General features: G+C 38.0%; 1 protein-coding gene across 1 annotated transcript in view; it reads right to left on the minus strand.

The window, feature by feature from the left end:
- The window catches only part of LOC126991630 (solute carrier family 23 member 1-like), a gene marked incomplete at its 5' end in the record, with an annotated part of 59,329 nt that overhangs the window by 11,988 nt on the left and 29,828 nt on the right, over positions 1–17,513 (minus strand). The window contains 4 exon segments of the mRNA XM_050850323.1: positions 526–655; positions 3,275–3,514; positions 5,818–5,957; positions 12,556–12,669. Coding sequence (XP_050706280.1) covers positions 526–655; positions 3,275–3,514; positions 5,818–5,957; positions 12,556–12,669 — 624 coding nt within the window.

The following is a 17,513-nucleotide window of genomic DNA, read 5'->3' on the forward strand; positions in this document are numbered from 1 at the left end:
ACTTGCTAACTGCATGCCTCCCCCTTCCAGCGGCCTCGACTTTCTACTCAAGTTCATCCCTTTACTGTCCAAATCCCTTACGCACGAGTTAACCAGCATCTTCACTCGTTCATCCCTCATGCAGGTAAACTCTGGATCAATCTTCCTTCATCTGTATTTCCTCCTGTCTACGACTTGAAATCTTTCAAGAGGAGGGTATCAGGACACCTCTTCTTCCGAAGTTGACCTCTCTTTCGGCCACTCCTTTAAACTCTTAATAGGAGCAGTGAGTAGCGGGCATTTTTTTCATTATCATTTTTTTTCTTCCTTGAGCTGCTTCCTCTGCTGTAATATATATATATATATATATATATATATATATATATATATATATATATATATATATATATATATATATATATATATATATATATATATATATATATATATATATATATATATATATATATATATATATATATATATATATATATATATATACATGGAAAATGTTTTGGAACTATAGCTATTTTCTCTTATCCTTACCTGCTATGGTGTTGTCCAGAATGAAGCCTAATACACCGCCAACCAACATAGAAGTCTGCAGGAGCACACTCAAGATCTGATTTAAGATGTCATTCCCAGTTTGTATTGCATCGCTGTTGTCCTCCATCCACTGTCAAATGAAGACAATTATTAGTAAGTTCATACTCAACAACCGACAACTCCCATCATACTGTATGTAAAAATACATGCATACACACTCGCTCGGTCACTCGCTCACTCACCCACTTTAGGTGAGGATCCGCCTCTTTTTATAAATAGCCCGAGGGTTTTGATTTCAAAATATGTCATGAAAAATAATACTCTGATCATCATACTAGAACATAAAATGAATTGAGTATTTTTTTATATTTTTATGAAATTTTTTCGTGATTTTCCAAATATTTTGAAGTCTATCTCCTCCGTCATTTCTGCACTAATCTTTTTGTCCTTTGCACACAAAATGCTTTATAACATTCCTTACAAATTTAGAAAAAAAATTTATTGAATTTTTCTATTTAGTCGCAAAAAATAGTATATGAGAAAATTTGCAATCCGGATTATATTATTACTGTATTATGCATAAAAAGAAATGAAAGATTTTTTTTTTTAACTTTGCTTTATAACATGTCTAGCTCCTAACCCTAAAGGTTTATGGTAATCGTGCTAAAACTAAAGGAGGAGATGCTTTTTATGTATGTGTTACTCCTAGTTTTGAGAAAACGGCGATTAAAGATATTTTTTCCTTTTCTGTGTCATGGTGCAATCAAAAACAGTTATAATGTCCCAGACCTGTTATTGTTTGATTCCTTAGGGTTTATTAGTCACATATCAGTGCATTTATCTAATGATGGGACTCCTGGCTCCCACGATATCCCCGCTCTCTCTATATAAAGCGGGGGTATCGTGACGCGCCAAGTCGTTCATTGTTGCCAGTTTTGAGCTTCTAAACTCGCTTGGTTTATACTCGTTGCTTACGGTGTCATCTACTTTTATTTTTCTTTTGCCTTTGGTTGGAGTGGTAGTTCTTCTTTGCTCTCCGCGTTTCAACCCTTTTCTATATTGATATTTGTTCCCAACATGCTTGTAAGTGGATGACACTTGTCATTGCTAAAATTGTGGTCTATCACTGTCACTTGGATGGCAATTTCACTCTAAAGTGTCCTGCATACTTGACTTTCATGCATTTCAACCAAACTTTTGAATGAAACGATTGGTTTGGTGGTTGTGGTGTTGGTGAGGGATCTTGTAGTGGCGAGGCGCTTGAACTTGAACTTGAGTTTTGGCGCGTAGCAGTTATTTGCGTTTTCCTTGTATAAGCTGCCATTCGGCGGTTCTTCTCCACATGCCGTTTCCGCCTTGACGTGATGTCAGTGAAAGGCTTCAGGTCAAAAGTAAATGCTCTAATGCCTTAGCAAGAGCTCATGAAGAAAGACCGCGGTGTAAACAAAGGTCTTCCTCTTCCCTCAGGCACCAGTTCATCTGAGTGGGAGACAGAAAAGCCGCGGTGGGCCGAGGAGAAGTTGCCAGATGCACAAAAATACATTGGTATGTCATTATTTTATCATATTTATTGAAAATAATGTAACGAAATTATTTCTGCCACCCGCACTAGGACTGGTTCACCACGCTCACTTATTAGACCTTTAAACTCAGGCTCAGTGGGACATTTAAATTCGCATGAAAAAAAAAAAAATAAAGCTGCCATTTGATAGCTTATGCAAAGACGGTCATGCCTGAGCATTTAACATATTTTCGATATTTTTCAAACAATTTCTTAAAATGGGGTAGCGGATCCTCCCCTCAATCACCCACCCACCCACCCATCCTCTCTCTCTCTCTCTCTCTCTCTCTCTCTCTCTCTCTCTCTCTCTCTCTCTCTCTCTCTCTCTCTCTCTCTCTCTCTCTCTCTCTCTCTCTCTCTCTCTCTCTCTCTCTCTCTCTCTCTCTCTCTCTCTCTCTCTCTCTCTCTCTCTCTCTCTCTCTCTCTCTCTCTCTCTCTCTCTCTCTCTCTCTCTCTCTCTCTCTCTCTCTCTCTCTCTCTCTCTCTCTCTCTCTCTCTCTCTCTCTCTCTCTCTCTCTCTCTCTCTCTCTCTCTCTCTCTCTCTCTCTCTCTCTCTCTCTCTCTCTCTCTCTCTCTCTCTCTCTCTCTCTCTCTCTCTCTCTCTCTCTCTCTCTCTCTCTCTCTCTCTCTCTCTCTCTCTCTCTCTCTCTCTCTCTCTCTCTCTCTCTCTTGTATTGCTATTAGCATCAAGCACCTTTTAGGTTACAGTCAACATCATAGATTTTTACCTTGAAAAACGAAATTAATCTTATGGAAATTCTATACTAAAATGAATGCAAGGTAAAAAATGGAATTCATTATTTAGACTTGATTGTTTAGCATACGGTGTGTGTGTGTGTGTGTGTGTGTGTATATATATATATATATATATATATATATATATATATATATATATATATATATATATATATATATATATATATATATATAATTAAAACAAAACTAATATATATATATATATATATATATATATATATATATATATATATATATATATATATATATATATATATATATATATATATTAGTTTTGTTTTGCAATTTTTACATTTTGGAAATTCAAAATACCCCCAAAACTTGACAATTCACTACCAAAATGGAAATGGTTTGATGTCAACAGGATTACTTTTAAGCATCATGACTGTTTATATATTTCCAAACTTTTATTTCAAGAAGTTAGACCTTTACCTTGGGTAGTGCCAGGCCAAAGAAGATTGAGAACCCAATGATGAAGAGGTTCCTGGAGGAGGAGAGGTCGACATACTGAAGGGTGGACAGCCCCACTGCGGTGATCATGGAGAACATGACCATGAACATCCCACCCACTACTGGTTCCGGAATCGTCACCATTGCTGCTCCAAATTTCCCCAGAACACCAAAGAGCATCATGGTGATGGCTGCAAACTGCACCACTCGGCGACTGCCCACCTGGTTCAACACCATTCTTAGTTATCTTGCTGTGTTTAATTACCACTATGTTAACTAATTTTATACTTACCTCAGCCACTAGTTATATACTGTTTTAGGTAAGTAATGAATAATAATGGATAGCTCTTAGTCAAATAGTATTAAAGATGTTACAAACAAAACCTCTAGCTGTTCAAACAAACATCAAACATATTTACAATAATGAAAATAAGTCAAAGTTACTATATTTATGAAGATATATGTTCATTTAAGAATAGCAAAATATGTACATGGAAATATAATAGCTATAATACCCTTTAAGATTAATTCATTACGGCTCACTAGTTCAATGAAGCAAATCAATCAAAAATTAATATTTTAACAAGAGATCCTAAATAAGGGACATTGATCCTACTTATATCTATCTACTTAGCATGGTTCAAATGTGCTATGTAATAATAAACCATACCATGTGGCAGTGAGGTAAATCAGACAAACAAAAGCTGAAAAACAAGCATTAAAACATGTAAAATAAACATAGTGACATGTGAAAGGATGCTGACAAGAGTCCAGTAGGCAGGAAATTGAGCCCTTTCTGGCCTCTGCTTGGCAGAGAGTGAGAGCACTGTGGCTGCTGATTGGCTGTGTCACTCTCTAAATGACTGTGTCTTTCCTGGACCCTGCTTGATTAAAGGCAGCAACATCACAGCCACGGATTAGCTGTGTCACCCTCTAGGTAACAGGCCTTTCTGGACCCTAATTGGCTGAGGGTGAGAGCAGCACAGCCACTAATTGGCTGTGTTAGCTTCACAGTTACAGTCCCTCCTGATCTCTGTTGACTGAGGGCTAGAATAGTGAAGTGACTGATTGGCTACATTGACTGAGGTTCTCCTGGCTCATGGTTGGCCGAGATGGAGAGCAGCGCAGGTGCTGGTTACATAACACCTTTGGTGACTTGCCACACTTTTGCTTGGAATGGGGCACATCATTGAAAAGGTTTATACATTATTTCAATATTTTTTTTTTATACAGCTCACACTTGCATGGTAGCATAAATTAGGTAAATTTCATGTTTGTATTATTATTATTATTATTATTATTATTATTATTATTATTATTATTATTATTATTATTATTATTATTATTATTATTATTATTATTATTATTATTATTATTATTATCATTATTATTATTACTATTATTATTATTGGGTTCCATGTAAGGGCATCAAGGGAAAATAAAAAATTGATACAGACCCAAATCACAGTTTCTTCTATGAGCATAGGTATGAAAGATAAGACTGACAGTGAAGAGAAAAACAGAAAAAAAGGTGGGGACAAAAAATAATACAAGAAAACCCCTAGTAGCCAGCAACTGTGGGAATTCAGAGATGCCGGATAAGCGGCAATTCCAGATACTTGGGGTATATTCCCAAAGTTCCCCATGAAATTTCATTGAATCAAACATGTTTACATTGGTATTTCACACTCATAAATGCATCTCCAGACTATAGATATGTATGTACATACTGGATACTGTTCTGTGGAACACCATCTCTCCTCCTCTAAACCTCACCTTCTCTTCCTCACCGAAACATAGGTTTCTGAGGCTACTGACAGCAATCTCTACTCTGTTCCCTACTACTATCTCTGTCCTAAATTTCAATCCAAAGCTGGATGTTGCGCCTACGTGCGCAACATCACTTGCTCTCGTGCCACGACCCTGACTCTTCTGAATTTTCCACCATCTGGCTAAGACTTAATTGTCATTCTATAACTAAATACATCTGTGCTGTTTATCTCTCACCTAACTCTACTGACATTGTAAAATTCTTTGACTATATGAACTCTTAAAGTGGAGCACATCTTGACCCACTCTCCCTTCGCTGAAATCTCCATCTTGGGAAATTTCAATGTTCACCACCAGCTTTGGCTTTCATCCTCTTTCACTGACCAGCCTGGTGAACAAGCCTACAGCTTTGCTCTCCTCAACGATCTAGAGCAGTTGGTTCAGCACTCTACACGTATTCCCGACCGTCTTGGAGACCGGCCCAACATATTAGACCTCTTCCTTACTTCTAACCCTTGTGTTTACTCTGTCAAACTGTTCTCTCCGTTGGGCTCCTCCGATCATAACCTTATTTCTGTATCCTATCCTATCGCTCCTGTACATCCTCTGGACCCACCGAAGAGGCGATGCTTCTGGCATTTTGCTTCAGCTCAAAACTTAATCCTCAATTCAATGTTTTTTTTTTTTTTTTGGTCAGAAGCCTTTGGTGAGGCACTGTGTCAAATGCTTTACTATTTACATAACTTATACCTTACCTTAGTCACTCCAATTGCTCCTATATTCTCAGAATAAGAAGTGGTGCCATTCCCAGAGCCCCACATTCCTGCTAGAATGCATCCAACTCCCTCAACACCAATGCCCCGATTGATGGCATGAACTGGGGGCGGTGGAGCTCCTGTAAGAAAAGAGAAAATGCTTATAACCTAATTTACACCTCAAGCTGTAATCTGATCTCATTTCATTTTTGACATGATTTTTCATCGTGGAAGAGTGGCAGATCCAGAATTTTTGTCAAGGTGTGTAATTAAGAAACAAAATATCGACAAAACACGTAATTGGACACACACACAAACACACAAACACACACCGACGGAAGAGAACGGACGTGGACAGACGAAGCGGAGATCAACAATCTAATATTTGCCAGTCGATTAGGGCCCGAGCAACAGCTAAGTAGCTTAGTCTTGTCTCCTAGGAGTCTAGAAATTGTGAGGAAAATGAGAGTGATAAGTGATAAGTTTAACGGGGAGGAGAAAGAGAGGAAGGAGGTGGGAAGGAAGGTAAACAAAAATCCAAAATGGCGTCTCCAAATCAACGGGAAGATGACTCGCGATCGGGTGAGAATTTTGAGGGATTCACGCCAAATCAATAGGGGAACCATTACAATGGAGAAGGATAAACAAAGTGGACCAGGACTGTGATAAAATAGTGATAGAAATGAGAAAGTTAAGAGCACAGTTTGGGGAAGTGATTCAGGCCCTGACCGACGTGAAAAAGAGAGATGATGAGGGAAGGAGAAGAGACGAGGAAACAAAGAAAATGGCGGAAAACTTGAGAGAAGAAATAATAAAAATGGCTAAGGAACATTTAGAAAGCCAAAAAAAAAATAGCACAACTGAAGATGGAAAAAAAAAAAAAAGACCAGGAGATACAAATTTTGAAAATGGGAAGAGAGAGGAGTGTGATGGGGACAAACGAAGACATGGAGAAGGAAGATGGAAGAAATTATAAAAAGGGAGGTAGCAAAGAAGATAGGAAATGATCAGCAGGGTGTGGGTGTAAAGGTAGAGGAAAAGATTAAGGATGTGGTTAATGATGAATTGAAGGAGTGGAGAAGTGAAAAAGACATGGAAAAAATAACCTTTAGGGAAATTCTAGAACAACAGCAACAGAAACAGAGGCAAGATATAGAAAAAAGAAGTTGTGAATGTACTAAAAAATAGAAAAGGAATGGTGAGGGACATGGCAGAAAAGAAAAAGTGTGTTATAGTGTTTGGTGTAAAGGCAGAAAAAAAAACAGTGAAGGCTCAGAGTGAGAGTTATGAGAGGAGTAAGGTGAAAAGTATATTGAGAAATATGAATACTGAAAAGGAGGAAAAGATAGAGGAAGGATTAGATTAAATAACTAGATTGGGAAGATACGAGGAAGGAAAAAACAGACCACTAAAGATAAAGCTAAGGTCCCAAATGGCAACATAAACTATACTAAATAGATCATGGAAACCAAACAACTCTAAAGAATATAAGCAAATGTATGTGAGGAGAAATATGTCAGAGGATGAAAGAATGAAAGCTAAGGAAATGATAAATGAAGCGAAAAAGAGAAATGATGAAAGATCAGAAGAAGAACAAAAGAATTTTGGTGGGAGAATGAAGAACGAAAAACTGATGAAGTGTTGGATAGGAGGCGAAAGGAGGGCGTAAGGGTGTTGATGGAAAGAGGGGGACAAAAGGGAGAAAAGAAGAAAGGTTTAAAGATTGCGTACAGAAACATAGATGGTCTTATATCAAAGAGAATTGAACTAACTGATTATTTAAGGTAGAATGATCCAGATATTATATGTGTAGTTGAAACAAAACTTGTAAAAGAACTGGAACTTGTGCTGAAGGGAAAGAGCAAGTACAACATTTGGAGAAAAGATGGGAAAGGTGATGGTTGTGCAGGTACTGGTAAAAGGTGGAGAGAAGAATAACATAATAACAGCCTATGTCCCCCTAAAACCAAAAGTTGGAATGAAGCAAGATATAACACTATGCTGGAAATTACAATGCGGGCACTGACAGAAGAAATAAAAATAACAAAAAGGTAATATTAATAGGAGACTTCAATTGCAAAGAAGTGAAATGGGAAGATTTTGTAACGGAGGGTGGTGAAAATACTTGGGGAAGTAAACTATTGAAGCTGGTAACAGACAACCTGGTGACGCAGTGGATGCAAAGAAAAACAAGGTTAAGAGGGGATGACGAACCATCAAGACTTGACTTAATTTTCATAAAAAAAACGTGGAGTTGGATGAAGGAGTCAGTCATGAGTGCCCCTTAGGAAAGAGCGATCATGAACTATTGGAGATGAAGACTTTAGAAGGATGTGAATATCGAGAAGAGGCTTATAAGGAAAAAAGGTAAACCTATGCTAAGGCAGATTACGTTGGACTCAAGACTTTCTTCGGTGGGGTAGACTGGACTGATATGAAGAGGAGTACTAATATTCAAGAGAAATATGACACTTTTATGAATATTTACAACAGAGGAATAGAGATATATGTTCCATCCTAAGCAGTAAAAACTAAAGGAGAAAAAACATGATTTGGATGGAGGTGTGAGACAGCAAAAAGAAATAGAAATAAGGCATGGAGGAATTTAATGAAAATACCAAATAAGAACAACAGGGACAAATATAAAAAAGCAAGTAATAATTATGTGAAAATAAGGAGAGAGGGGGAAGCCGAATTTGAAAGAAGAATAGTTTTTAAATGTAAAGAAACAACAAAAATGTTTAATAAATTTGTAAACGGGAAATTAAAAAGAAATGGAGTGGAAAGGCAAAAGGAAAAAAATGTAATATACGAAAAGGACAAAGAAATTGCAGAAATATTTAATAAACATTTTCTTAAAGTGTTTACGGAAGAAACAGACTTTGACTGGGGTCTCGAAAATTGGAATGAGGGGAAACTGAATCATAAAAAGGTTGATAAAGGAGAACTGATACAGTTGCTGAAAACCTTAGATGGAAGGAAAGCTATGGGACCGGATGGAATCTCGGGACAAGTACTAAAAGAGTGTAGAAATGAATTACTGGAGACATTTTATGACATAATAACATGCTCTATAAATACAGGAAAGGTGCCCTTAGAATGGAAAAGAGCGAACGTTGTACCAATTCATAAAAGTGGAGACAAAACTGAACCAGTAGATTATAGACCGGTTTCTTTGACAAGTGTAATGTGCAAATTTGTGAAAGTATAATGAAAAAAAACAATGGGTCAAACATTTAGAAAAGGAAAACATCATAAATGAAGGACAGTTTGGATTTAGAAAAGGGAATTCTTGAGTCATTAACTTACTCTGTTTCTACGCAAGAGCAATAGAGGACACAGTAAAAAATTGAGAAAAGGAAGATGCTTGAGACATAACAAAATATAGCTTACCGCAAAGAAACATAGAAGTTTGGAACAGAGTAAGTGAGGATGTAGTAACTGCGAGGAGTGTGCACAACTTTAAGGAAAAACTGGACAAGTACAGATATGGAGACGGGACTACACGAGCGTAGCTCAGGCCCTGTAAAATTACAACTAGGTAAATACAACTAGGTAAATACACACACACACACACACACACACACACACACACACACACGACCAACCGACAAAACTAGATCTAATATTTACAAAATGAATAAACAATGAAGGATATGTAAAGCATAAATGCCCGCTTGGAAAGAGTGATCACAAAGTGTTACAAGTAGAAATGAACAGTAATTGTGTAGAAGTGTTTGAAGAAAAGCATAACGTGAAAAAGATAAATTACTTTACGTAAAGCTAGGTATGAGGAACTTAAAATCTTTTTTCAGAAATAAGAACTGGGCAGTAATAAAAGAGGTTAAGAGTGTACAAGACAAATATAATTGCTTTCTTGAAAGTTATAATGAAGGAGTTAGAGGATATGTACCATATTATGAAATAAAGAAAACATGAAACAAAGAATGGTTTAACAAGAAATGTATGGATGCTAAAAAGGTGAGAGATAAAGCATGGAATAAGTATAAAAGAAGGAAAAAAGTTGGAAAGTTTCGTTTAGTCGGCGCAACATCTGTGGTCATATGCCGGAGAGAGACAGAAGGGGAAGGAATTACAGGAGAAGGGAACTGACCCCAGGAGACAGGACACAGCCCCCGCGATTAATACCTGGTACCCATTCACTGCTGGGTGGACAGGGGCATAAGGTATCGGAAAAGCCGCCCAAATTTTTCCACTCCGCCCGGGAATCGTACCCGGGCTTTCTCGGTTGTGAGCTGAGTGTGCTAACCACTGCACAACGAAGCCCCCGAGATATTAAAGAAGGAGAAATGTAAGAAATAGATAAATACAAACAGGTGAGAAATGAATATACACAAGTGAGGAGAGAATAAAAAAAAACTGAAAAAAACATAGTGGGAAAATGTAAAGATAAACCAAAACTATTCTATAATATGTAAACAGAAAACTGAAGAAAAGAGAAAGTATTACAGTGATAAAAGAAAATGACACAACCTATGATAAGGACAAGGAAATTAGTGGCGATGAAAATAAATTTTCAAAAAGTGTTCACACAAGAAACTGAACCTCAAGCAGAAGAAAGATAGAATGGAGTTAAAGGAATGAAGAAGATAAGAGTGGATAAAGAAGAGTTGAGATGGAAGAAAAGCCATGGGACCAGATGATATATCAGGACAAGTGATAAAAGTGCAATGAAGAATTGATAGAGCCAATTTATGATATTATAAGTTTTTTTTTTTTTTTTACAACAAAGGAGGCAGCTCAAGGGCACACAAAAAAAGAAAACAATAATAATAAAAAAAGCCCGCTACTCGCTGTTCCTAAAGTAAAACAAAAGAGGTGGCCGAAAGGAAGATCAAATACAGGAGGAGAGGTGTCCTGATACCCTCCTTTTGAAAGAGTTCAAGTCGTAGGCAGGAGGAAATACAGATGAAGGAAGATTGTTCCAGAGTTTACCAGCGTGAGGGATGAAAGAGTGAAGATGCTGGTTAACTCTTGCATAAGGGGTTTGGACAGTATAGGGATGAGCACAAGTTGTTCATTAGAGTCTGGAACGGTGCCGAGAGAATGGAAAATAGCAAACATTATACCAATTTATAAGAGCGGGAACAGACATGAGCCATTAAATTGTAGACCAGTCTCACTCACAAGTGTACGTAATCTGTAAAATGTGTGAAAGAATTATAAAAAAACAATGGGTTGAACATCTGGAAAGAGAAAAATTAATACATGAGAGCCAGTTTGAATTTAGGCAAGGAAAGTCGTGTGTCACAAATTTGATTTGTTTTTACTCGAGAATAATAGATACAGTACAAAAAAGAGATGGAGGGATGTACTGGATATACCAAGACCTGAAAAAAGCTTTTGATAAAGTGCCTCATAATAGACTATTGTGGAAATTAGAGTACAGAGGAGGACTGGGAGGCAGTATGAAAACCTGGATGAGGGAGTATCTGGTAGGAAGAGAAATGAGAACAGTGGCAAGAGATGAAAAATCGGAATGGAGAGAAGTGAAAAGTGGAGTGCTGCAGGGTTCTGTACTCACACCAATAATGTTCTTGATTTATATCAACGACATGCCAGAAAGAGAAGGAAAATGTAGAGAAAGAGGTGGTCAAAGCTTTAAAGAAAAACGAAGAGTTAGTAAGAGATGTGGCAGATAAGAAAAAGAGTGTAATAATATTTGGCATGAGGAGAAGAATATAACGTACAAACCAAAAAGGGAAAAGGAAAAACTAAAATCAGTGAAGGACTTACTTAAGAACTTGAATGATGAAAAACTACAAAACCTTGAGGAGGAGGTAGAAGAGATTGTTATGCTGGGTCCTTAAATCGGACGAAAAACGAGACCAGTGAAATTAAAACTAAAATCCCAGAAGGTAACATAGGAAATGCTGTATAGAACAACTAAATTAAGGGAAGTACAGCACCTTCCCGAGTTTCGCGCTTGCTTTGTTCCGAAGGTATAGCCCTAAACTCGAGGATCGCGAAACTTGGGGTATTGAAAAGATAGAATAAGCGCTTATTTGTTCCGAACCGTGAAGAAGCTTGGACATCTATAGATTGGGAGACAGGACTATCTGAGCTTGAGCTCAGTCCCTGTATCCGCAGTGCAGTATGGGTAGTCATCGAGTTACGACGTACATGACTTACGACCGCTTGCACTTACGACTTACGACTTAGATCATCCTCCAATTCTGATGCTGAAACTACTTTTTCTTATAGTTTTACATGTGTTTCAAATTCATGTGACATTTGTTTTTTCTCACAAATCACTTTTTTTGTTCTTCCCCCTCCCTTCCCCCTCAAAATGTAGTGATTTCTGAAAGAAAATTTACCAGATAAAGGTTTCGTCCTCGCACTAAGTAAAATTGATTAGAAAAATAAGCATAAGCCCTCACAGGACAATGAGGACATTGGACTCTGCCACCGCCAGTACCAACACTTGCGTTGTTATCACTGTTGTCGGTGGGGGCAGCAGAGTTTGCCGTCCTCATTGTTTTGTGAGGGCTCAAGTGCTTATTTTTTTCATCATTTCTACTAATTGGAAGGATGAAACTTTAATTTCTGTTGAGTTTTTCTTTGTTTACTATTAATAAGCATTATTTGTTTTGCAGAAATCACCAGTTTTTTAAAGGAGTGGGGGGGGGACAAAACTAGATCTGCAAGAAAAAAAGTCAGATTATTCCCCAGAACAAGAATGTTTTATTCTATAATACACTTAGGATTTCAGCTTACCTGCAATCCTGGCACAAGCATAGTAGTCACCAATACTTTCAATCATCGACGCAATCACCCCTGCCATCATTCCCAAAACGCCAGCTACTGACACAGTGGGAAGCCCCCACTGACCTGTAAGAAGAGTTTGCATATAAGCAAGTTTAATGTAACAATAATTGGTATTAGTGGTCCTTCTTTTGTATTTTTTATTTACATATGAGGCGTATATTGTAAAAGGGGCGAACTGCCATTTATATAGTTTTTAGAAAAAATATCTGTATCTCTGCTATTTATTGGTTGATTTCAGTATTTTATGAGTTAATGAAAAGCTTGAAACAAAAAGCATTCGACTACATAAAGAAAATTATCATGATATCAAGAATTAGCCTTCCTTTCCGGGTGAAAACATAGATTGTTGGAGCTACGTGTTCAGAAATTCTAGGTTTTGGGACACTTTCCTTTTGTATTTGACTATTTATGGATTGGCTGTGATGCTTTTAGTCACTAAAGATAACTTTCATCAAGGGAGATTTGATTTTGTAAAAGAAAAATAACGCAAAGTGTAAAAAATAGAACCTCATTTTGTCTAATAAAAAAATAAAAAAAATGGTCAGTTCCTCCATGGTTTATGTTCATAATAAAGGTACAGAATGATGCTAACTGCGTGACGTCACTGCCACGGGAGTAGAAAACGATCACCCAATTGGTTAAGCCCACGGGCGAGTTTGACAGAAAAATCACGCAACTTTAGCTTCAAGAATCATCCCCTCTAAGGTCGTCTTTTCCTTAGCTTGCCTCACTACATGATGCGGCAAGAATTCAGCTATCAGAAGCTGCCAAAAACTCAATGCCGCCCGATTGATGGTGCCGGCTTTGCTTCTCTGCCTGTTGTTTCTGGTGTTCCTCAGGCCAGTGTCCTTGGACCTTTATTTTTTAACATTTTTATTTCTGACTTGGGCATTAACCTCGAAAATAAGCTCATTTCTTATGCTGATGATACAACTCTATACTCCTCTGTTCACTCTCCTAGCAACAGAGGTGACGTTGCTGCATCTCTGAATAGGGACTTGGCAATGATCACCGTTTGGTGTCAACTTTGGGGCATAAAGCTTAATGCTAATAAAACGCCTTCCATTACCGTCAGTAGATCCCGTACCTTGAATCCGCCTCATCCTTGTTTGCCTTTTTTTGGTGAACAGATTAAGGATGTTTCTAGTATTCGTTTGTTGGGAGTCACTCTTGCTTCTAAACTGACATTTGAGAAGCACATCCGTTCCATGTATTCCACTATTGCACAGAAGACAGGCTTACTTCGTAAGTGCTTCAAAATATTTGCTTGTGACTCAACTGTAATCAATTTTTTTATGCATTCATTTTGCCCCACTTTGAGTATTGTGCTCCTGTTTGGATGTCTGCTGCCAATCGCCATTTAAAGTTACTTGACAGAGCTATCAACTCAATCAAATCTAATTCTTCGGCACTTGTTCTTGATCTTGATCATCGGCTTCAAGTTGGTGCCCTTAGCATTTTATTTAGGGTTTTTACGAATAATCGGCATCCCTTACACAATACTTTGCCTAATCATTTTACTCCTGCCCTGGTCACGAGGTTTGCTCTTAGTCAAAACGATCTTGCTTTTAATCCTATGAATTTTTGTACGACACAATTCCCACGATGTTTTCTTTCGTCGTCGACAAGTTTATGGAATCAGTTACCCAATGAGATTGTCCTTTCTGCAAACATTTCTACATTTAAGTCTCGTGTGAATGTCTTTTTGAAACAGTAATTTTATTATTCCTCCTTTTGGCTTTGACTGGCCAGTTTCTTAACTATTCGTTGCCTTTGTTTTTCTCCAGTACCTTTTGGTATTTTGTGTGGTTCAACTTGTTGTATCTGCACCCTGAAGGGAGGCTTTGGTAGCTTATCAGTGATAGTTATCATAATAATAATAATAATAATAATAATAATAATAATAAGAATAATAATAATAATAATAATAATAATAATAATAATAATAATAATTTGGTTTGGTCACCTTTTACACTATACGCCTTATACGTATAAAGTGCACATGAAAACTGGTCTGCTATTCCACATCTTCCTGTCTACAGAAGATAATCACTTTACAACCCAAGTGTACCCTTTTCCAGACAACTTACTTGACTACTTAGTTGACCACTTATTAAAAATGTGTAAGAAACTTTAGAAATGCGTCCAAAAGGATGCCTTTAATGAGACCAATGTAAATGGTCGAAAGTATGGTACTCAATACATGTGCATAATTTTGTTCTAATGCCAGTATACACAACAGCTTTACAGATGCTTTATGAACTGTAAAAATGTCAAATGAGAAAAGTTTGAAGTGCAAGGTGAAGAAAATACATGGGGAGTTAATGTATTAAAATTGGCCACAGATAACCTCATGACACAGTGGGTAAGGGAAAAGATGAGATTTAGAGAAGATGAACCAGCAAGATTGGACTTAATTTTCACTAAAGGAACATACTTGTTAAGTGAAGTGCAACAAGAGTGCCCACTGGGAAAAACTTTGACCATAAAGTATTACTAATAGAAACTGACGAAGAATGTGAAGAGATTGGATTAGAGAACCATAAAGAGAAAAGAAGAAATTACAATAAAACAAGGTTGGAACTATAAATTGGTCGGAAATGAAAAAGCTGAGAAAAGTACAACAAAAATATGACTACTTCCTTATAACTTACAATACTCTCACGAGTTTCGCACTTGGTTCGTTCCGAAGGTCTAGCGCTAAAATCGAGGATCGCGAAACTCGGGGTATTGAAAACAATGAAAAAGCGCAAATTGATTCCGATCCTTGGAGAAACTGACTTTTTTTTCGACTTAACTCCCTTATTATCGCAAAATACGTATCTTGGTAAAACGAACAAAATGGGAAGTAAGAACGGGTTGTTTTAAAGCCGCAGTTGAAGGCGACTGCCTTACCATTGGCTGGCAGTTTTGAAAACATGCTTGTGATTCGCTGTGAGTCCAATGACGTTGACCTTGACAATCTCTCTCTCTCTCTCTCTCTCTCTCTCTCTCTCTCTCTCTCTCTCTCTCTCTCTCTCTCTCTGCATCTAAGAGAGAGAGAGAGAGAGAGAGAGAGAGAGAGAAGACAAGAGGCAGAAAGAGGCAGAAAGAGGCAGAGACAGGCAGAGAGAGTCAAAGAGGAAGAGACAGGGAGACAGAGAGGTAAGAAAGAGAGGCAGAAAGAGAGGTCACTTGTCTGTAAACAAAGCAGTCGCCCAGTATCCACGTGGCGTCGTCTACTAAAGTAAGGGCTCCGCGGCTTGTGCCGCCGTTACCCAAGTTTTGGACTTGTAGCTGCAGTTAAATGTAAGGAAGAAGCGGTTGTGGGCACGATTATGGGCATCAAAGACGGGAGGACAGGAGTGTTTACCCAAACCTTGTCAGAGAACTTGGAAAATTTTCAGAACATCACTCGTGGGACACTTTTGGACGAACCTATTTTTTCTGGTAGTTTTCGGTGTCTTATGAAATAATCTGCTAACTATTTCTGTTGCAAATCATTAAATCACTAATATAATGATCGACTTTTTAATGCCTGTTGTACGAGCACCCGCCGCCGCAGATACAAAACAGCTCGCAAAGAGGTTCAACTTGCTTACTGTTTCCATATTTCACTCACCGGTCACAAAGACCATAAGTGGACAAACTAGAACAAAACCAGGCAAATTAATTATTTTTGTGCTGTGTATTCCCTAGGGCGCATGCGTGGTGGACAGCAGACCAACTTATTTCAACGAGGAGATTATTTCTCGCAACACCGGCCAGCATAATGGATCGCTGCCGTCATGTCCGGTCCTCCGACAGGAACATAACACCGGGAGTCCATCTACAATTTTTATAGACTGGAGAAAAAAAGTTTTTTGGACTGTGGTTGCACACGTGTTCTTTTCTTGTCAATCAAATAGCAAACAAAGCAGCTCTGCCAGTCCACTTTATGAGTCTCTTGGTGGGTCATCTTCCACTGCTCCTCACTCCTCAGCCACTGCCGTCGTCTGTTTGTTTACATGCAGCCGCGCGGTACCCACGTATCCACGCTCGTACCCACAACCGTTTTCCATTCGTACGGATAACCGACAACTCGCTCCCGGTTGGGCATACGGGCAATCGGGGTTGTCCGTAGCCCCAATGGTTTGATGAAAACGGCCAGTGTGACACCACCTTCTCAGGCAGCGCACATGATGCCGACAGTGGGTAGACGTGGCCCATATATGTAAAAGCAGCGCGAAACTCGGGGCAGTAATGGGCGAAAGTCAGGATGATGAGAATTTAGGACTAAGCGCGAAACTCGAGGATCGCGAAACTCGGAGAGCGTGGTACTGTATCATGAAGTTTAAGTAAAGTGGGTACCCTACTATGTGATAAAGAGGGAAAAAACAGTGGTTTAATACAAAATGTCTGGAAGCAAAGAAAAAGAAAGATAAAGCATGTAGAAACTTAAAAGGGAGAAGGAATGCTATAAATAGAGAAAGCTGTAGATAAGCTAGAAATGATTATACTAAAGTGAGGAGAGAAGAAGAAAAAAGTTTGAAAATAATAGAATAGAAAAATGTGAGGAGGACCCAAAACTTTTTTATAGACTTATAAATAAGAAATTAAGGAAAAATAAGCTGTGACTACGATCAAAAAGGGCGACAGAATCCATGAGAATGCAAAGGAAATCTGTGAAATATTAAATGAAACCTTTCAGAAAGTACTTGCCCAAGAGACAGAATTTCAAGAGAGAAACGAGAGAGAAGTGTCAAAAGAATGGAAAACATAAGTCCCAAGTGCGACTTGTATACAGATGATTTCGGTGGTTTCTGGATCTATTTTAACTTCCGAAACTTTTAACTACAGTCTAGTCAAAATCATTACCCCTCCTCCTATTCCGTCCTTCTTTTCTATACACCTTGTAGTTATATTTTTCCCAGTTGTGTTTCTGTATT

This window comes from Eriocheir sinensis, unplaced genomic scaffold, assembly GCF_024679095.1.
Source record: "Eriocheir sinensis breed Jianghai 21 unplaced genomic scaffold, ASM2467909v1 Scaffold311, whole genome shotgun sequence".
Taxonomy (NCBI): Eukaryota; Metazoa; Arthropoda; class Malacostraca; order Decapoda; family Varunidae; genus Eriocheir; species Eriocheir sinensis.